This window comes from Chrysochloris asiatica, unplaced genomic scaffold (genome assembly GCF_000296735.1).
Source record: "Chrysochloris asiatica unplaced genomic scaffold, ChrAsi1.0 scaffold00050, whole genome shotgun sequence".
NCBI lineage: Eukaryota > Metazoa > Chordata > Mammalia > Afrosoricida > Chrysochloridae > Chrysochloris > Chrysochloris asiatica.
The window spans coordinates 5470754-5492537 of record NW_006408568.1 but is presented as its reverse complement, the minus strand read 5'-3'; the positions used below and the strand labels follow the sequence as shown (position 1 = coordinate 5492537).

The 21784-nt window shown below is 41.9% G+C and overlaps 1 protein-coding gene across 2 annotated transcripts in view; it reads left to right on the top strand.

Annotated features, from left to right (window-relative positions):
- PRMT8 (protein arginine methyltransferase 8) overlaps positions 1 to 21784 on the top strand; it is a 122274-nt gene that overhangs the window by 57588 nt on the left and 42902 nt on the right. For both annotated transcript variants that reach the window (XM_006862682.1, XM_006862683.1), the window contains exons 3-4: positions 10600 to 10755; positions 14702 to 14765. In XM_006862682.1, the coding sequence (XP_006862744.1) occupies positions 10600 to 10755; positions 14702 to 14765 (220 nt within the window). The remainder of the gene's footprint in view (positions 1 to 10599; positions 10756 to 14701; positions 14766 to 21784) is intronic.

The following is a 21784-nucleotide window of genomic DNA, read 5'->3' as shown; positions in this document are numbered from 1 at the left end:
TGGGCATGTTGTAGCCCCATTTTAGGTATTCCAATCAGTTATAGGCAGAAGACGGACTTACAAGCTTTCTATGGTGATGCTTTTGGCTATTCCTTTCTCTCCCCCTCCAATGTCTATTTTATAATATAATGCAAGGAAAACCAAGATTCAAAAGACAGCCAAGCATCTTAATATTATTCCCCAGAAAGGGTATTACCTCTTGAGGGAAATAAAAAAAAAAAAGCAAAAAACAACCCATCTACTTCAGGTACTATTGTTCCTAACACAGAATGTGTTGCATAGAATAAAATATTATGAGACATGTGAACAAACAAGAGAAAAATGATCTATAGTCATGAGAAAAATAAGTCAATAGAAAAAAATCCTTAGATACTCAAATGGATATAATAGGTGAATTTGTACTACTGAGAAATATAATATTCAAATCAAATATTCACTTTGTTGTTGTTAAGTGCTGTTGAGTCAGAGCTGACTCATAGTGACCCTGTATAGGGTTTCCAAAGAGCAGTTGGTGAATTTGACCTGCCAAACTTGTGATTCAAATGATCTTGTGGTCCAATGCTTATCCTACAGCGCCACACCAGGACTCCACAGTACCACAACAGGAATCCAAATATTCAATAGATGAAATTAATAGCAGATAGTGTACAAAGAAGAAAAGGCCTGTGAGCTTAAGGAAAAGCCAATAGAAATCATCTGAAGTGAAATAAAGAGGGTAAAATGATTGAAAAAATTGAATGGAGTTTCACTTATTTGTAGACAGAATCATGTGGTAAAAGTATGAGTAATCAGAGTTCTAGAAGGAGAGGAGGAAAATAAAATGAAAAAAATTTTTGCATAAATATAAGTTGATGAATTTCTAAAATATATATGAAAAACAAAAAAGCAACCCTCTGTGCTGACTTGCTCAAGCAATGAAACCACATCTGAAACAGCAGCTGCAATTGGAGTCACCACCTGGTTAAATTTACAATAATCCACTGCCATTCATCAAGATCCATCTGTCTTCTTTACAGACCAGATAGGCAAGTTGAATGGGGATATGATAGAAATCATCACTCCTGCATCTTTCAAATCCATAATGGGGGCTATAATCTCTACAATCCTTTCAGCAATACAGGATTGCTTTTGTTTAAAATTTCTGCAGAATGAGTCAGTTCTAGTGGCTTTTACTTTGTCTTTACTACCATAAAAACTTTACTCACTAGGTCAGAGAACCAATAATAGAATTCTGCTTATTACTGAGCATATTATTTTAACTATGCTTCCAGTAACAGGGGAAATAAAGACTCTGAGTTTGGGGAGTGTCTAGTCCCACTGTGAGACTGAATTGAGCTAAACTCCATTAATAATCTGACCTCTGTAAACACCTACTCTAACTAGTATACCACAGTGATGCTTTGAGCCTACAGGATAAATTAGTGTCAATTCAGAGCCAGTGTCTATTAATTCTTGAAAAGTCTGACTATTCCCTTTACCCCATTGTGGTAAATGGCTACAGATTCTTTTAAGGGAAGCCTGGGAGAAAAATTAATCAAGGTTCTAAGCCTGTAAACTGGCTCACGTGTGAGAATTAAGTGAGAGGCTCTTTATTCAGGTGATTCAAATAAGACTTTGCTTGACTTGACCTAGAACTCTTCTGTTTATACAGATCAAGTAAGAATTTAGTAGACTGCCCATCTATTTATCTTTTAGAAACATCAGGATCAACTGTTGGTGGTGGTGTTAAGTGCCTTTGAGTCGGTTCTGACTTACAGCGACCCTGTATAGGGGATTTCTGAGGAGTGGCTGGTGGGTTTGAACCATTGACCTTGCTGTTCAAACCGACTTTGTGGTCTAATGTTTATCCTAGAGTGCCACACTAGCACTTCCATGATCAAATATCCTACGCCATAGGTCTCTTTTGTAAGTTAGACTATTCGGTGTATTGTTTTGGTTCAGCTGTCCATTATAATAAGCATATTCACCTTGTCTTTAGTGATGAAATGCTGCCACTCGACCCCAGCAATCCTGGTGGTGGTGGTTGTGTGCCACCAAGTCGGTTTTGATTCATAGTGACCCTGTATAGGGTTTCCAAGGCAGTAAATGTTTATGGGAACAGAAAGCCTCATCTTTCTCTTGAGGAGTAGCTGGTAGATTTGAACTGCTGACCATGCGGTTAGCAGCTCAGCTCATAATCCACTATACTACCAGGGATCCTTCCTGCTACCCTAGGATCCCATTATTCTCATTGGATTTAGGGATCTCATTTTGGTCTAGGGATCTCAGTTTGATCATTGCAGTTCATACTATATTTTATGACCTACTGAGAAGATTGACCACAGAGTTCTTCAAGGAAGTGGGCTCTTCTCATAAATAAACTCTAGGCCATTGAGTCTGTTACAACTCATAATGACCCTGGATCCGGTTTCTGGGGAATGACTGAACTACAGTACTTTTGGTTCAAACTGACCTTGTGACCCACTACTTATCCTACAGTACCACATCAGACTCCTAGGAATCTCTGCTTAGTGGGTCTCTATCAATAAACTTGGTTTCATGTGTATTGGACCAACTCATGAATCTCATGTTGGTTCACACTCTTGGGGACTTCCTGAGGGTTGAATCTAGTTATGGGCTAGCAGCAAAGAGTGGTAGTGATTGTGTGTACTGAGGAGAATGAGCAGCACCTTGTAAGACAAAGTTAGGGTTCTTCAAACAAAGAAGGGCTGCTTCTATTGGCAAAAGAAGACTTGGTATAATTCAGGGGTTCATGGCAGCTAACTTAACAGAATTTGTCCATATATTCCGATTCCAATTTTCAGTAGCCTACTCTTTCAAGCTCACCAGCTGCTCCTCGGAAACCCTATACAGGGTCACTATGGGTCAGAACCGACTTGAGGGCACTTAACAACAACTCTTTCCCAATCAATATCCTAGTGTGGTGCTGTAGGACAAACACTTGACTGAAAGGTCAGTTTGGACCACAAAGTCGGTGGTTCAACCTCATCAGCCACTTCTTGGAAACCATCACTCTGAATTGAAAACGACTGGACCAGCACTTAACAACAACTTCTTCCCAATTAATTCCCTAACTTTAGCAAAAGAGACCCTGTGTGGATGGACATTCAATTTGCACTGTAATTTAGATACTTACAGGATTAGATTTTGTGCTTAGTTTTGAGAACTCTTGCTTGCAACTATGTGAAGTAGGGCTTTCTATAGACCAGTCACAGAAACTTCCAGGTGCTTTATGCAGATCATGAGCTGGGAATCAACAACCCTAAGATCATTTTCCCTTCCCAAGTTTTCCAACACAGTTAGCAAAAAGCAACCAATCAACCCCATTATACTCCATAATTTTACTTAAATGTTCTAAATCACCACTTTCTATAGGTACTTGATTACAGGTATCTAAAGGTGTTAATTTGAGTCGTTTTTTTGCCATTGCATGTTATGGATTACCAGTGCTCTCTTTGTCACTGGGAAAAAGTCTTTAGTGCCTTTAAATCTTAAAGTGCCAGTCCCAGAAACCCCAGAACTGATTCTGAGAATTGATGTTCCTCTTCCTCTAAAACTATTTTTGCTGTCAAATTCTGTATTATTCAAGGTTCAGCAAGAGAAGCAGAACCAATAGGAGTTACATATATATGTGCGTGTGTGTGTATATATCTATATATTTATGCATATTCAAGCTGTTACCATCTAGTTGGTTTCTACTCATAACAATACTATAGGACAATGTAGAATTGCCCCATGTTGTTGTTGTTGTTAAGTGCCATCGAGTCGATTCCGACCTATAGTGACCCTGTATAGGGTTTCCAAGTAACAGCTGGTGAGCTTGAACCACCGACGTTGCAGTTCAAATGACTTTGCAGTCTGATGCATTAGCCCACAGCGCCACACCAGAACTGCCTCATAGGGTTTCCAAAACTGTAATCTTTATAGAATTACATGAGCACATCTTGTTCCTGCTATAAAACAAGTCTTAATGAATTTTAAAATATTGAAATGATGCAGAGTATGTTTTCTTTTGTCATATTGGAATTAAATGAGACACTAATAACAATAAATTATTTAGAAGATCTCTAACATATTTGGAAATGAAGTAGCACTCTTATAAATAATCCCTGGATCAAATGAGAAATCACAAGAAAAATTAGAAGATATTCAGAACTGAATGATAGTATAACACAACACCTCAAAATGTGTGGGATATGTTTGAAGTCCTCGCAGGGAAATCTATCGCTGTAAGTGCTTATATTAGAAAAGAAAAGAAAAAAAAAGGTATAAAACCACTGAGAGTTTCCAAATAAAACCCAAGTAAATTGAAGAAAAGAGATAGAAAAGATGAGCACAGAAATCAATGAAGTAAAACTCAATATAGAAAACCAACAAAACCAAGTTTTAAAAAATTGTTTATTTTGCTGCTGTTATTGAGAACGTATTTTTAAAAACACACACCAATTCAACAGTTTCTACATGTATGATTTAACGGCACTGATTACATTCTTCAACTTCTGTAACTATTCTCACCCTCCTCTGCAGAGTTGAGGTGTTCATCCTCCATTAACATAAATTAATTGCCCCCTGGGCACTTAACAACAAGCTATTTGCTGAGTCTTTTAGGTTTTGTAAGTATAGGATCATATCTTTGCAAACAGAGAGAGTTTTACTTCCTCTTTGCCAGTTTGGATGCCTTTAATTTCCCTATCTTGCCTTATAGCTCTGGCTAAGACTTCCAGCACAATATTGAATAGGAGTGGTGACAAAGGGCATCCTTGTCTGGTTCCTGTTCACAAAGTTTCTCTCCATTGAGAGTGATGTTGGCTGTTGGTTTTGTATATATGCTCTTAATTATGTTGAGGACTTTCTCTTCAATTGCTACTTTTTTGAGTGTTTTTTTTATTAGGAAAGAATGTTGGATTTTGTCAAATGCCTTTTCTGCATCAATTGATATGATCATGTGGCTCTTTTCCTTTTGTAAAAAAAATTTGTATGGTGGATTACATTGATTGCTTTTCTAATGTTGAACCATCCTTGCATCCCTGATATGAATCCCACTTAGTCATGATGTATTATTTTTTGATGTGTTGTTGAAATTTGTTGGCTAGGATTTTGTTGAGAATTTTTGCATCTATGTTCATGAGGGATATTGGTCATAATTTTCTTTCTTAGTGATGTCCTTCCCTGGTTTTGGTTATGAGGGTTATGCTTGCTTCATAAATGTATTAGGAAGTTTTCTATCCTTTTCTATATTCTGGAATAATTTGAGTAAAATTGGTGACAGCTCTTCCCTGAATGTAGAACTCAACAGTGAAGCCATCTGGACCTGAACTTTTTTTGGTTGGGAGTTTTTGTGATGACCTCATCAATTTCTTTCTTTGTTATAGGTCTGTTCAAGTTTTCTACTTCACTCACTGTAAGTTTAGGTAGGTCGTGCTTTTCTAAAAATGTATCCATCTCCTAGATTTTCAAATTTGTCAACAGCAAGGCTTTTATCTAATCTTTGGAATTACTGAATAGAGCTTAATGGTCAAAGCAGACATTCTTTACTAGTTAAGCTAAACTGGTGTGGCACTATAGTATAAGCAGTAGACTGCTAACTGAAAGTTTGGAAGTTCAAATCCACCAGCCCCTCCTTGGAAACCCTATATAAGGTCCCTGAGAGTCAGAATTTACTCAATGGCACACAACAGCAACAACATTGTTTGGTTATAAGAAGACGTCAGGGGATACTTTTGGTTTAAGATCAAAAGATTATTCTCAACTTGATGCCAACTGACAATCAAGACCTTCAGACTCTGTAGTCTGCCTCCAGGCCTGGTAGAAGCATCAGCACAGTTTGTCTCCCCAAGAAATAATCTGCCATCTTCCTAGCCTATTCTATTCTACTAGTGTGAACAGACCTAATACTGTTGTTAAGTGCTGTCAAGTTGGTTCTGACTCATAGCAACCCTGTCTAGGGTTTCCGAGGGGTGGCTGGCGGGTTTAAACCACTGACCTTTCAACCAGTAGTCCAGTGCTTATTCTACAGCACTGCACCAGGACTCCAACAGGCCTGGACACCATTAAATGCTACGATAAGATAAAGGATATGAACTGAGAGGAAGGTAACTTCCTGCAGGAAGTGGCATTTGAGATGGTCTAGAATGGATGGGAGAAAGATGAGGCTTTCTACTCCCGTAAAGATTTACACCCTGGGAAACCCTGTACTGGGTCGCTATGGGTTGGAACCGACTCGATGGCACTTAACAACAACAACAACAACAACAAGAATGGATGGGTAGGAGTTACATGGGCAGGAGTGAGAACTCAAGATTGAGGGGAGAACATTGTTTAGGGGATCACTCTGTTTCAGACCAGACAGTGCTCTGGCTAAATACTTTATAAACATCACCTCATAAAATCCTCATGATAACTGAATGAGGCACCAACATTTTCTGACGAGGACGTGGAAGTTCAAAAACCAGCTCAGCTATTTTCCAAAGCTCAGAGCTAGGAAGTAACAGTTCCAACATGCAAACCAATATCTAATTGATCTAAAGTCTGTGCTCTTAATAACATTGCTATGGAGAGCAAGTGGAGGACAAAACTGGTGCAGGTAGAAAGTCCCATCTTAGAGATGGACTTGACCACCCGGCCCCAGGGTCCTGGTTCTGGCAACTACTTCTGCCTTGATGTACCGATGTGGCCCTGTCCTCCTCTTGCAAGCCTCCTCCTAAGGGCCCTGGCCAGGTGGCTGCTATTTGCTGAGGTCTTCCAGTGCTGCCTGCTGTCCCAGTCTGCTGAGAGTTACCTTCCAGTCAGGATTTGTGTCTTTGTCTTCTGCTTTTTTCTTTTTTTAAATTTAATTTTATAGTATATTTTATCATTTTTTATTAAATGTTCCACGCAACGGAACATATACCAATTCAATAATTTATTTATGTACATTTCGGTGACATTGATGAAATTCTTCAATCTGGCAACCATTTTCGCTATCTTTCTGAGTTGTTCCTCCACCATTAACATAAACCCATTGCCCCCTAAGGTTTCTATCTAATCCTTTGAGTTGCTGTTCTCAATTTGATCCCAAAAGAGCAGAATGCTGAAGGCAGACCGTCTTTACTAGTTAAGTTAAACTTTCATTTGGTTTTAAGAAAACTTCAGGGGTTATTGTTGGCTTAAGGTTCAAAGATCACCTCAGAGCAATAGTTTCAGTGGGTTCATCCTACTTTCATGGTGCCAAGAAATCTGAGTTCAGGTGAATTTGAAATCATAACAACATTGCTATGGAGTCTGTTTTGCATTTCCCCCTTTATGAGCAGAATTTTTTTTATAGAACCCCAAAGTTGTGGGTTTTGTTTGTTTGTTTGTTTGTTTTAACGATCAAATGTATAACACCTAGCTAGCCTACTCAAGACAAAAAGAGAAAACAGAAGTTATAATATGAATAAAAGCAAGAACTCACTACGGGTCATATGGTTATTTCAAAGATAAAAGAATACTATGCCAATGTATGCCAATAAATTATTTGACATCTTAGATAAAATACATAAAATCCTAAAAAAAGCCTTGTCAAAATGGACACAAAAATGAATAGATAACTAAAAGTTCCCTATATCTAGTTAACAAATGGAATTCATAATTAAAAATGTTTCCACTAAAAAGCAAATGAACCTCCAGGCCCCTGTGGTTTCACTGGTGGCTTATAATATCAAACATTTAAGGAAGAAACAATATCAAACTCACACAAATACTTTCAAAATATATATGAAAAACAGTACTTCATAACATGTGTCATGAGGTTGGCATAACCTTGATTACCTGCCAAGGTGACAAAGAAAAGTTACAGCTGAATGTACCTCACAAGTATAGATATAAAAATCTGCCACCAGAAATGAGTAAATAAAAACCACCAATATTTAAGAAGACGAATACTTCATGACAAAGTATTGGTTCAACAAAGAAAAACCAATGACTGGAGTTCAGTACATTAAAGGAGAAAAGTGATCAAATACTATATCCATAGATGAAGAAAAGGCACATGACAAATTTCAACACCAATTTATGCTGAAAACTCTCAAACAAATTTGGAATAGAAGAGAACTTCCTTTTGAGAAAAAGGCATCTATGGAAAACCTACAGCTAAAATAAGGAGCTCTGGTAGTGTAGTGGTTACGAATCGGGCTGCTAATCTCACGGTCAGCAGTTCGAAACTACCAGCTGTTCCGCGGGAGAAAGGTGAGGCTTTCTGCTCCTGTAAAGATTTACAGCCTTGGAAACCCTGTACAGGGTCACTATGAGTCAGAACTGACTCCATGGCACATAACAACAATAAAATAATACTTAATACGATAGCATGGATAAAGGAAGGATGTCTGTTCTCTCTACTTCTATTCAGCATTGCACTGGAAGTTCTCACCCAGTATAGTAAGATAGAATAAAGTAAAAACAAAAGGCATATAGATATGAAAAAAGAAGTAAAACAGTCTTCACTGAGTCACAGATATCAAGACTTTTTACATTAAAAATCAGTGGAAGCTACAAATAACCTATTAGAATTACTAAGTGAATTTAGACTGCAGGCAACAAGGTCAATCAATACATAAATACTTGTTGTTAAATGCTGTTGAGTCTGTGTAGGGTTTCTGAGAATCAGCTGGTGGGTTTGAACCACCATCTTTGTGATTAGCTGTCCAGTGCTTATCCTACAGCACCACACCAGGACCAACATATATATATGTTAAATCCAAATAATTGGAAAAATGAGATAAAAAAGTTACATATCATGGTATAGTATCACATACTTAAGAATAAATTTAATGATGGAAATCTAAGACTTCTGTAATGAAAACTATAAAACACTACAGACAGAAATTAAGGAAGACCTAATTAGATGGAGCAAATAATCCGAGAAGCTGGGTTATATGAAGAAAAACATCAGGATTGGAGAAAGACTCATTAACAACCTGCGATATGCAGATGATACAACCTTGCTTGCTGAAAGTGAAGAGGACTTAAAACATTTACTGATGAAGATCAAAGGTGGAGGGTCAGAGAAAAAGAGGAAGACCCCCAACGAGATGGATTGGCCAAGTGGCAGCATCAATGGACTCAAGTGTGGCAACAGTAGTGAGGTTGGCCCAGGATCGGATAATGTTTTGTTCTGCTGTGCATAAGGTCACTATGAGTCAGTACCAACTCGATGGCACCTAACAACAACAATAGTAATGAAGTTAGTGTTGCATTGGTGTATTACTGAGACAGATTAGAAGGTCCAGAAATGGATTAATACACACATCACAGTTGATTGATTTGGGGCATAGTTGGCAAGATAATTTAATGGTGTAATGATAGTTTGTGTGTGTGTGTGTGTGTGTGTGTTTACAGCAAATGGTGCTTAAGCAGTTGGATGATTATACATAAAAAAGTGAACTAATGCTCCTAACTTACATCATATACAAAAATTAATTTGACACAGATAACAGATCTAACGGTAAAAACCACAACTATAAAAACTTGTGGAAGAAAACATTGGGGACTATCTTTGTGACCTTGAAGTAGACAAAGATTAGACAGGAGTCATAAAATCTGTGTGCATTTGTCAAAGCCCTTAAACTAAACTATGCAATTTAAAACTATGCTTTTTATTATATGCTATATCAATAAAGCTGATTTCTAAAAAGCAATAACAACAACAAAACTTCATTCTAATACTATTGGCAATGAACTAGTCAAAAGTGTTTGCCAATACCTCAAATATCAAAAGATCCCTTCCTTACCACCAATCACATTCTTCATGGGCCTGAGACAAATGCAACAGATAATTTAGTTCTTCTCATTGCAAAACTCTTCCATAAGACTGGGCAGAGGAGCATCTTCTCTGTTCTTAAAAACAAACAACAAAAAATAAGAGCACAATTGAGAAAACTCTCCTTTAATTATCTGTTCAATGGCAATTCTCTTGTTATGCAGAAAATTCAACTTCAGGTTGCTAATATAAGTCTCTGTGTTGTATAGATATTTCCTTTTGTTCTTTAAAATTTTTTTATTGTTGCAAAAAAGTATGTATATATATATATAACATTGTTGTTGTTGTTGTTAAGTGCTGTTGAGTCGGAGCTGACTCATAGTGACCCTGTATAGGTTTTCCGAGGAGTGGCTGGTGAGTTTGAACCAACATTGCAATCCAGTGCTTTATCCTATAGTGCCACACCAGGACTCCATATATATATATATATAATTCAGTGAGCCCAATTACATGTCTCATGTTGTGTATGATCACCAGCATTGGGTGCCAAGTTTTCCATCACTGTGGACAGATACTGTTCCCATGGGGTTGTCATGAGGTCATGAGTCACAACTGGTTGTTATTTTTTTGTTTGTTTGTTTGGTTCTTTGATAATTTGGAGCCTTCCAGTCTGAACATGAGTGTCTTTTTTGAAGCTATCTTTTTGACAGATTTTGGTGGTTTGGTAGGATGCAACCCTGTTTATGGATAGCCCTGGTCTTGATGATGCTGCCTGATGACATCATTTGAGCTTCTTGAGGAATGTTGGTGGTATGATCCTAGAGCACATGACCTCAGGTGCCTTGAGATACATTGACATTGCCTTTTCTTTTCTTCCACCCCAGGAGATGCTGAAGGATGAGGTGCGAACGCTCACATACCGCAATTCCATGTACCACAACAAGCACGTGTTCAAAGATAAAGTGGTGCTGGACGTTGGGAGTGGTACTGGGATCCTTTCTATGTTTGCTGCCAAAGCTGGAGCCAAGAAGGTGTTTGGGGTGAGCATTTCCCCCCTCCCTCACTTTGGCCTTTGCACAGCTGGCCCTACCCTTCTGTCTTCTCCGGCATTGGCACTATACACCCTTCTAAGAATTACAAAACCTGGCATGTCTCTTTAAGAAGTGCAAAGCCTGGCCCGTCTTTCTTGATGAAATGATACCTTTGAAGAAGAGCAGAGAAAAATCACCAAACCAGTTGCCATTAACTCAATTCCAACTCACAGTGCTCCATGTGTGTCAGAGCAGAACTGTGCGCCATAGGGTTTTCAGTGGCTGCTTTGTCGGAAGCAGATCACCAAACCTTGCTTTTGAGGTGCCTCTTAGTGGACTTGAGCATCCAACCCTTTAGATAGTGGCCTAGTGGGATTGATTAAATGGCAACTGAGTGGTGGTTAGAGAAAATAAAGTTGTAGATGGATACCAGTGAGGGACTGGCAGTGAGCAGGGCAGGCTCCCATGATTCATGGTCATCTGGATACTGCTCCACGTCCTGGTAACTGACTTTACATAAGAACTGTTGACTTTTCTGAGCCCATTCCAATACCCTCATTACCTTACAGGACTTAGCTCTGCCATCAGTGTGCTTGCACAGTTCTGGTTTGAATATCTGCTCCTTCACTAGATATGTGACCTTGGACAATTGACTGCTCTGTACCCCAGTTTCCCCATTTGTAAAATGGACCTGATAATAACACTGCCCACAGAGTAATTGTGAAGGTCAAGTGAGTTTACTATGTCCTGGTGTGGCACTGTAGGATGAACACTTGATTGCAAGGTTGGTTTGAACTGCCAGGTTAGCAGTTCAACCAACCAGCTGCTCCTCAGAAACCCTGTACAGGGTTGCTATGAGTCAGAACTGACTCAATGGCACTTAACAACAGCAAAGGTTTTACAGCAGTGCCTGGCATATGGCAAATGCTGTGTTTATTACAATAGTTGAGTTGGGACCTTAGGGGATGGTAACAGAAATATGTCCTTCCTTTTTTCTTTAAAGGGAAAATTGGTAGTTTTAAATTCTGCTGCTTTGGCTGCTACAACCTCTTCAGTATAGAGGTAGAGGGAGGGTCCTGGCCTTCCACTACCTCTTATGAGGTGGCTGTACATAGCCTGATGGCAGAGGGCCTGGGAGTATCCAAAGCTGGGAAGATTCTGTGAGAAAGAAGAGCTCTAAGCTGGTGGCTGACATTTGAAAAAATGCAGTGGATCCAAGGTTGGAAAATGGGAATTCATCTTGATCAAAATGAAAAGCGCATGACAATCAAACTCCCAGCATATACACAGGCAGCCAGGTTACAGAGGCCCCATAGGGACTGATCAGCAATCATGAGTCTTCATTTCCTGTGCATTTGGCTGGGCCATCTTGGCCATCCCGTAGTCTGCCCCGAGGCTCCCCAGGTGGACTGTAGGTGGTGGTGCTGTGGAGTCGATTCTGACTCTAAGGGACCTCATATGACAGAACTGCCTGTAGAATTTTCTTTACAAAAGATAATCGTTAGGAAAGCAGATGGTCGTATCTTTCTCCCAAGGAGTCACTGGGTTGATTTGAACCACCAATCTTTCATGAGTAGCTGAGCACTTAACCATTGTGTCACGAGGTCTCTTTCCATGCTGACTGTTATTGTTCAAGTGCTGTTGGGTCGGTCCAACACATAGTGACTCTGTATAGGGTTTTAAGGAGCGTCTGGTGGTTTGAACCACTGACCTTTTGGTTAGCAGTCCATTGCTTATCCTACAGTGTCACACCAGGATGCCAGGCTGACTGATGCTCCCCAAATCCCTTTGGCTGCTCTCTGTCACCCACAGGGGTACCTTTCTCCCTTCAGGCCTGTCCTGGAAAGCATGTGCTTTACAGAGTCCTCTGGAAATGGTCTGTCCTTGAGGTATTCTGGCATAGCCGGAAGAAGCTGTGGTACCCTTACCTGAGGTATATACTGCAGGTAGGGAGTGAATCTAGATGCCCAAGGTTAAGTACTATCACCACCAATTCCTGCCCTCCCTACTTTTAGACCTTCCTACACAAGACCCTCCTCACCAGGGACAGACTCAACTCTCAAGACGATCACAGAGCATCAGAGCCGGACTCGAATTCATGTGGTGGTCTCACATGCTCTTTCTCTCAACACTCCCTCAGCTGGGGCATGGATCCTGGAGGGCCAGCAGATAACGGCAGGGCTGTCTGTCATTGGTTGTAAGTGGCCCAGGGGTCCCAGCCAAGAGCTGTCAGGAGGCTCCCACTTGGCGCCTTCCAGCTGTGGTGACTTGTTGCAATCTGTCTCCCTCCCGTTCTTTTTCTATAACAGTTCTTTTATAAGTAGCTCCACCACATTTAGCTGGCCTTCTTTCCGGATGGCTCATTTCACAGTTTCTCCTGTTCCAGGCTCCCTCTTCCACCCACTGCTCTTCTTCAGAGAGAGAAGAGAGAAAGAGAAAAAGAGATAGAAGGAGAATGAGAGATAGAGAAGAGAGAGAAGGAGGGAGTGAGAGAAAGAGAGAGGGACACTGAGGAATAGAGAAACAGGTATGAAGAGAGAAATGGAAAGAGACAGAAAGAAAAAAAGACTCAGAGAGCAGCTAGAGATAATGGGAAATAGATTAAAAAAAAAAAAAAAAAGAGGAGCAAGAGAATAAAGGAGCAAAATCAAAAGAAAATGAAATGAAGAGAAAGAAGGAGATCAGAGAAGACAGGAGAAAGGAAAAAGAGGAAAGGAAATAACAATGGCGCCTCACAGTCTTGGGTGCAGCATTAGCTCACTGAATCCTCACAGCAGCCATCTGAAACAGGTACGGTGGTTTTACTCAGGAAGAAACAGCTACAATTAAAAAGTGGCAGGGGCAGACTGTGAATCCAGGCCAACTGACTCCAGGTCTCATGTTCTTAATCAATAAATGAAGTAGCCTGTTGCAGACAAGATGATAACTTGGCAAGGATGGAAAATGAGGAGCGACATGGTACCCCAGACAGTGGGGTCTAAAGGCCCCAGATATTGGTAGCTCCGGGGCCAGCCTCCTTGGATGCTGTTGTAACAGATGGATCCTCTTCCAGGACACAGGTGTCCCTGTCTCTCTAAGGCATTGACAGAGGCTGACACAAACTTCCTTCATAATCCCATGCACCTTCTGGAAGACATGACCCTGAGATGGGGTCCTGGGTGTGGTGGTGATGGGAGTCCAAGGCACAAGTCAGCCTCTGATGGGTGGAGGGCAACCAAGTAAAGGAAGACAATACCTGGCAGCTGCCCCTCTGTTGTCAGCTCTCCATGGCCCTCCCTGGCAAGTCCTTAGCCTCCAACCCCAAACCTAGGCCTCAGTCTCCAACCATATCTACAAGGTCTTTCTCTCAACTGAGAGTCCTCTAATCTCTCACATGGCCACTGATCCGTCTCCTAGATGAAAAGCATTAGGTTCTTTTAAAGGTGGAGCCAGCAAAGGACGGGTGTGAACTTGAGTGTGCATGTGTGGAGAGGGATGCGGAGACTGGCCCTATAGCCCTGAGTGAAACTTTTCTAGATGGTTCACAAATGGAATATGCCCAGTCTGCTCTGGGTGAACTGCGGAGAGGATACTTGAGGGAGACCCACAGCAGCTCTGGCCACATTATGCCTGGCACATCCTCTCTGGGAGAATAGCGTCTATACCACTTCACCACATTCTCCTCCAGTTACGAGAGTAGCATCTAAAGATCCCCACCACCCCAAATCTACCAACTAAGAGATCAGACCACCCTCATGGAGCAGCATTGGGTTCCAGCCTCAGGACAAAGGCAACCTGATTTAGTGGAAGGGCCACTGGCCTGGGAGTCAGGAGTATACTGGTTGTATACGAGTTGATCATTTTGCCTTTTTGGTTCTCAGCTTCACCATCAGTTAATAGCCTTTGAGTCACTTTGGTGTTGAATGTGCTGTGATGTGTTTTGATGTCTTGCTCCTTTATTCTGTGCCCTTTCTAGATTGAATGCTCCAGTATTTCTGACTACTCAGAGAAGATCATTAAGGCCAACCACTTGGACAACAGTAAGACAATCCTCTAAGTATTTTCCCATGGATGTAGGGGATGAATGAGGGTCTTATACTTTCTTGCTTGGGTAGGTGGAGTGCCCAGAGGAAGATGTCCTTGTTAATAGGGCTACAGCTGTGGGTTCCTAATGTTCCCACATTCCACCATGTCAGCCATCCCATCTCATCTTCTTTGCTGACCATACCCTCTTCTTTGTCTCAGCTTTAGACAATTTATTGAGTTCTGAAAAATGGCAGTGATTCTTTTTCCTGCTTTCCCTCTCCAAATCCCCTAGCCCTAACTCTCCCAATCCTCCATCCAGTGACATCAAGGCCGACCTGACCTTAAGCCCTCCACTGCCTACAGACCATGTTGCTGATGGGATATCTTAGCAGTCTAGCTCCTCTTGGGTGTAGGACCTTCTTCAAGGCGGAGACTGATTATAAGGAGAGATGTACTCTGTGTTCTTCCACCCCTCACTCCTTTCCCTTTGACTGAACATTCCTGGCCCCTCTCCTCTACAACCATCTTGAACATGGTCAGCCCTGAAAATGTCCCTGATTAGAAGATGGCCTTGTATCTTTTATTAAGCAAGAGAATGGGAGTTAGTGGTCAGACATTGTATTTAGGGCTGTGAGAACTGCAAAGGAAGAACAAGAAACAGTCCCTGTCTGTGCAGTGGCCATCAGAGAGTCAGACAGAACTCGGAGCATTCTCGTACATGGGACTTGGTGCTGCAGCTATAGTTATGAGCAAGCCACAGACCCTGCCCCAGGCGCTCACAGTGTAGTCAAGGAGAGTGACAGGTAGACAAGAAGTTGTAGTACAGAGGGCTAAGTTGGAGCAGAGAGCAGAGAGCAGGGATGCTTGGGAGGCAGTGGTACTCAAGAAGTTTGTAGCAGTGGGCCTGGGAAGAGCTATTTCCAAAAGAAGCTCATAAGCAGATTTTTCAAAGAGTAGAAAAGATGAGCCTTGCAGTATGGATATGCCACAGAGGTGCCAGTGAGGGAACAAATCAGTGGGCAAGTTGGCATACCTGGATACGGGGAAAGAGAAGGCTAGAACAAGAAGCAAGTGTGGGGAGCAAGAAATGTTTCAGTGTCCCTCCTGAGGCCACTTGGGAACTGAGGTGTTACATACAATGAGTCTCTTCCCAAGATCTGAAGCTCTGAGGGTCAGCATAGTCTCCGGTGTGCTGTGAGCTCAGTTCCATGGATAATACCCATGTGCGCTCCCTACTGATCCCCTGAACTCTTGCACTCCCCCACAGGGTGACTGCTGTCCAGATCGCCCTTTGGATCTGACCTAAGAAACCATGTACAGGTGGTACTTTGTCCTTCACACTTTCTAGCAAACCTATTCATGTATGGATGGTCTCAGCCTGCCACCTGTCCTGCTTGCTGTTTGACCCACTTGCTACAGACTCTGGAAGAACAGGAGCATTCATTCACCCATTGATTCACAAATGTCTGAGCGTACCACCATGAGCCAGGCTCTGGAGATAAAGCCATAAACAAGGCTGAAAAAGTCCCTGACCTAAAAGAGACTACATTCCCACTGGAGGACATAGATAGTAAATAAATATATACACATTGAAAGAAAAATGTCAGATAGTGATAAGTGCTCTGAAGATCATTGAAGTAGAGCAAAGGATGGATAGGTAGCAACTTTAGGTTGGATGTTCTATGAAGGGGTTACATTTTAGCTGATATTTGAATGACATGAAGGAGTCAGAGTGTCAGAGATCAGGGGAAGAGAATCCAAGAGTAATAGAACAGTCTGTACAAAAGCCCCCATGCAGGATTTAACTCAGCATGCTCAAGGAACAAAAAGAAGGTCAGCCTAGTCTGAACACTGAAGAAAAAGGAGAAAGCAGGAACAAGATGCAATAGAGGAGGCAGGCAGGGACCAGAGCATGCAGGACTTTGTAGAAACATAACTTTGGAGTTTTATTCTAAGGATAACTAGAGGCCTTAGTGGGGGATTTTAGGCATGGGAGGAGTATGATCAGATTTATATTTAATAAAGATCTCCCTCTGGCTGATCTATGGAGAAAGAGTTGGAATGGGTTGTAGGCAGCAAGAGTAGAGTAGAGACCCAATAGGAGGCTACTATAGTTCTCAGGGAGAGAGGTAAACTGGCATAGGCGGGATGGTGGCAGTGGAGGTGGAGAGAAGTAACTTGCTTATGGATTGGATGTGGTGTGAGAACAAAGAAAGGAATAACTTCTTTGTTTTTGGTTTGAGCAACTGGACAGGTGGTGGGAGGCTGGAGGCGGGACAGGAGAAAGCAAGAAATCAAGAGTTCTCTTGTGCACATGTTAAGTTTCAAGTGACCACTGGATATTTGAGTAGAAGAGTTGGCTGTAAGCATTTAGAGAGAGCCAGAGCAGGACATATACAGTTGTGAGTCATCAGGATATAGATGTGATTTAAAGTCACAGGAAGAGGGCACTTAAGGGTAAGCTAGAGCTAGAAGGCCAAAAAAGCCAAAGAGAGGATTCTAGGGCATTTCAACATTTGTTTGAGATCACACAGAGGGGAAGGGTCCAGTAAGAAGCAGCAACACTGAAGAATAATTGGCAGAATGGAGTGCTGGGAAGCCAAGGTAAGGAGGAACTGGTCAACCACAGGGAAAGCTAAGAAATCAAGTACACTAAGGACAGACAGTGACCATGGATTTGGCCACATGGATGTTCTTGATGATTTGAACAAGAACATTCTCATTGTAGGGGTGAAGACAGAAGTTCAGTTAGGATAGGATAAAGGAGGACCTGTGAAGAGAGGACCATAAACAACTCTTCTTGCTGTGACAGGGAAAGGAGAAATAGAAGAGTAGCTTCAGGGGCATGTGGAGCCATGGGAAAGGTTTAGTTTCTAAAGGTGTTGTTGTTGAATGCTGTCAGATTGGGTCCAACTCATAATGACCCTTCGTACAAGAGAATGAAACTTTGTCTGGCCCTGTATTATCCTCCATACAAGCCACCACAGTATGACAAACTGACGGGCAAGTGGTGGCTCCTAAAGATAGTTGCTGTGAAAGCATGTGTGTATGTCTAATTCAGTGGTCCAGTAGAGAGGCAGAGAGAAGTTGCAGAGATGGAAGAGAGAGTAGATAAATTCAGGAGTGAGGGCCTTGTGAAGGTAAGAGTGGATGGGTGGGATCTAAGCACAGGTGATGGAGTGGGCCTTTTTTTTGGAATAGAGACCTTTCAACCACAGTAACAGAGGGACAGTGGGGCGTGTGGCTCCATATGGCGGTGGGCTGGTCGTGGGAAGCTCCTGGTTTGGTACTTCTATTTTCTCAATGAACAATGAGGCAATCATTGGCAGAGAGGATGGGGAAAGAAAGGGAGATACTGATTTGGAAGGGAGATAAGAAAGAGTGGAAGGATCTTTGAAGACAGGGAAAGCAGACATGCTGGAGTAATGGGAATTTCTAGAAGGTGTCCAGCACCTGTTAGAGATGTATAGCCATGGATTTGAAGTAAATTCAATTTGCATTCTTTTGTTTTTTTAAAAGATAGAAGAGATGATTTATTGTGCACATGTTACATTCAGCTATGACTGAGAACAGAGAACAGAACTAGCCCAGAAAAGTCATAGGTCCAGGACAAAGGATCAAAATGAACTGAATTGATACAGCAAGGGGGATCTCAGGTATTCATAGTGCTCATCAAATGATGATGGAAGTTCTAGATCCACTAAAGCCAGAAATTCTAGACAGTAGCATGTGGTCAACAACTTGTGCCAGTGTCATAACCTCTGGCATTCCATATTCCTATAGCTGTGGCTTCCGTGGGTGTACATGCTAAACTTTACTTGGACCTCTGCCTCATCTTTTTTCTTTTATGCTTCAGTCTGCACATTTGCTTCTTTCTCCGCTTGGCTCTCATGGCTCGGAGGTTTCTAATAAGATGGTGCTAAGGCTGAGGGAGCTCAGTTTGCACTGTTTTGTGATTTATCTTTTACAAAATTCAACAGTTTGAGTGTGAGTGGAATGGAGCAATGCTTGGGTTGGCACTTTTCTGGGAGGACATGACAGAGGCATAAGAAATGGATTACAGTAATGGACCATGGGAACTAAGCCAGGTGAGGAAGGAAGTTAGGAAGTGGAGAGTGGGGTGGTGGATGACTGGGAGTGAAGGGGAATAGGACAAAGGGTATGCAACAGAGTGGTGGTGGCCAGAAGCCTCTTTCCACCTGATTTGAGAAAGTGTTGCTCAGACAGCCCCAACCTCTGACTTGTTGCCTATTGCAGTCTTGTAGATATTCTTGGTTCACACAGGAAACTCCGGTCTCTTCTACGGCATCCTCAGAAAAGGGCTTGAGCTAGGCAGAAATGGCAGAGAGATGACCTTCCCACCTGCCTACTAAAGGCAGAAAAAGAAGACCAGTTAGTTCTTTCTCCAAGGCTATGTTGCCTGCCATCACGTGCTTTCATTTGATCTCCCTTCCCCTCAGCTCTGGGAGACAGTAGGGCAGGTTGTTTTCCCCATTTAACAAATGAAGAAACTGAAATTCAGAGACTTGGATGATGGGACTGGGGTCAGAACCTGTGGTCTTGGCTCTTTCCTAGACTGAGTTTATGTTGATATGGTAACATAGCTCATTCCTGTCCCATCTAAAAGCCAAAACCTCTCAGGAAAAGAAGGAGGTTGCAAAAAGATGCAGATCAAGGTGTCCTCTCAGTGTCTCTGAGCCCCACCCCTCAGCCTAAGGCACCTGCAACATGCATTCCCCGCCCCCCCCCGCCCCCCTCACTGGAGGTTTCACTGCAGTCCTTCCTGATCTCTCAAGGGCTGCTTGGCCCCCTTTTGCTTTTCATCTACCATTGTTGCTGCCAACTGAGCACAAACAAATGTTTGGGGCTCCAGAACAGCAGTTTCCCTTTCTGACTTGCAGAAAGCTACTGTCTGCAGACTTTTTAGCAGAGTGTGAGGTGGTGGTCCACGCCTGTCTGAAGAATTGCTGGCTGTCAGAAGGCTGTCTGCTCCTGCACCTCAATGCTTCCCATTCTTCTGCTTTACCTCTCCCTCCCCTGTCTTCTATTTTCCTCCCCTTTCCTCTCCCTTACCTTACTGGCTCCCCTTTTTCAAAATTTCAAAACACTCAAATGTATAGAAAACACTGAAATGTAGACCTGTTGTTGTTTGTTTTCTTCGGAACCATTTGTGAATAAGTTGCTGCTGACATGACTCTCCGTCACCTCTGGATACTTTAATGTGTATATCCAACCATCAAGGACACTTTCCTACATACCCACAACCCAACTGTCAACATCAGGTGATTCCCATTAATACAGCAGCACTGTGTAACACTCAGATCTTCTTGAGAATATGTCCACAACTACTGCAGTAATGCTCTTTATAGCAAAGGATCAGGCTCAGAATCACACGTACATTTAAATGTTATGTCTTTGTACTTTTCTTCCTACTGAAACTTGCCACAATTTCCATGACCTTGAACACACTTGAAGGTTGCAGACCAGTGTTTTGTGGACGGTCTCTCCATATGGGATTGTGCGGTTCTTCCTGAATGACTGGATTCAGGTTCTACAGTTTTGGAAGGCATGTCCCAGACATGATGCTTGTTAGTCCTTTTACTGCATCCTATTAGGTGGCCTCCTCATGTGGCACTGTGGGTTAATGCACCAGAATGCAAAGCGGTTTGAACTGTAAGGTTGGTGGTTCAAGCTCACCAGCTGCTCCTCGGAAACCCTATACAGGGTCACTATGGGTCGGAACTGACTCTACGGCACTTAACAAAAACAACAACATTATGTGGCCTGCCATTCTGATTTGTCCCATTACTATGCCATTTACTTTAATTACCTGATTAAAAGGCAGTGTCTGCCAGGCCTGTCCACTGTTAAGTTGCTCTTTTCCCCCTTGGTAATTAATAAGATTTTCTTGGGGAGGTACTTTGCAACTAAGTAAATATATCATATCTCATCAAATTTTATTTTTTATGTATGTGTATATTTATGTATGTATGCATAAATATATACGTACATACAACGAAGCTTCAAAAGTTCATGTAAAATGTCCATTATCTTCTAATTCAACTTTTCCACCAACTTTTTTAAGTCCCCTAGTATTTATAACAAGGAGCTCTGGTAGCATAGTGGTAACAAAACAGACTGCAAACCTCCAGGTCAGCAGTTTGAAACTACCAGCTGCTCCACAGGAGAAAGAGTAGGCTTTCTGCTCCCGTAAAAATTTATGGCCTCGGAAACCCTGTACAGGGTCGCTATGAGTTGGAACCGACTCCACGGCACATAACAACAACAACAGCAACAAGTATTTATAACACCAGGGGCCCAAGGCTTCCTACTTATTTCGATAGGCTATATCTATTATCGGAGCACGTAGCTTTGTAGGATAAGCACTGGGCTGTGAACCACAGGTCAGTGGTCTGAGTACACCACCCACATCGCAGGAGAAAGATGAGGCTTTCTGCTTCTGCAAAGATCTACAACCTCAGAAACCCCATAAATAGTTGCTATGAATCGAAACGGGCTTGATGGCACTTAACAGGAACAACAACATATTTGTGATCATCTTTTCTTCCTTTGATGCTCAAATCATTTCCAGTTTGATCCCCGGGAGTCCCTTCAAGCTGGCCTCTGTGTCTTTCAACATGCCTTCTTCACTTTTAGATAACTGCCTTGTTTTCTGGCACAAAAAAATATTCCAGACTCATCTTGTTTTTTTCCAAACTCTGGAAACATCTATTCTCCAAGGACCCCTGGTTTCTTTTTGTGGAGAATGGCATTTATAAACCTAAGATCTGGGCTAGGCATACTCAACATTTTTAGGGGGTTGCTGCTCCCAGGCTGTTTCAGTGGACAGAACTGGAGAGTGTTTGCATGTGGTGTGTGTACATTTACGTATCATCCATTTCTGTGACTATCTGTACATATTGTCACCTCTGAGTCCACACTGATAACTCCACTAATCCAATACCACAGAGCTCACACGCTAGTTTTGTCCCTGTCTATATTTCTAACATCCTCTCAGACAGCAAAAAAACCT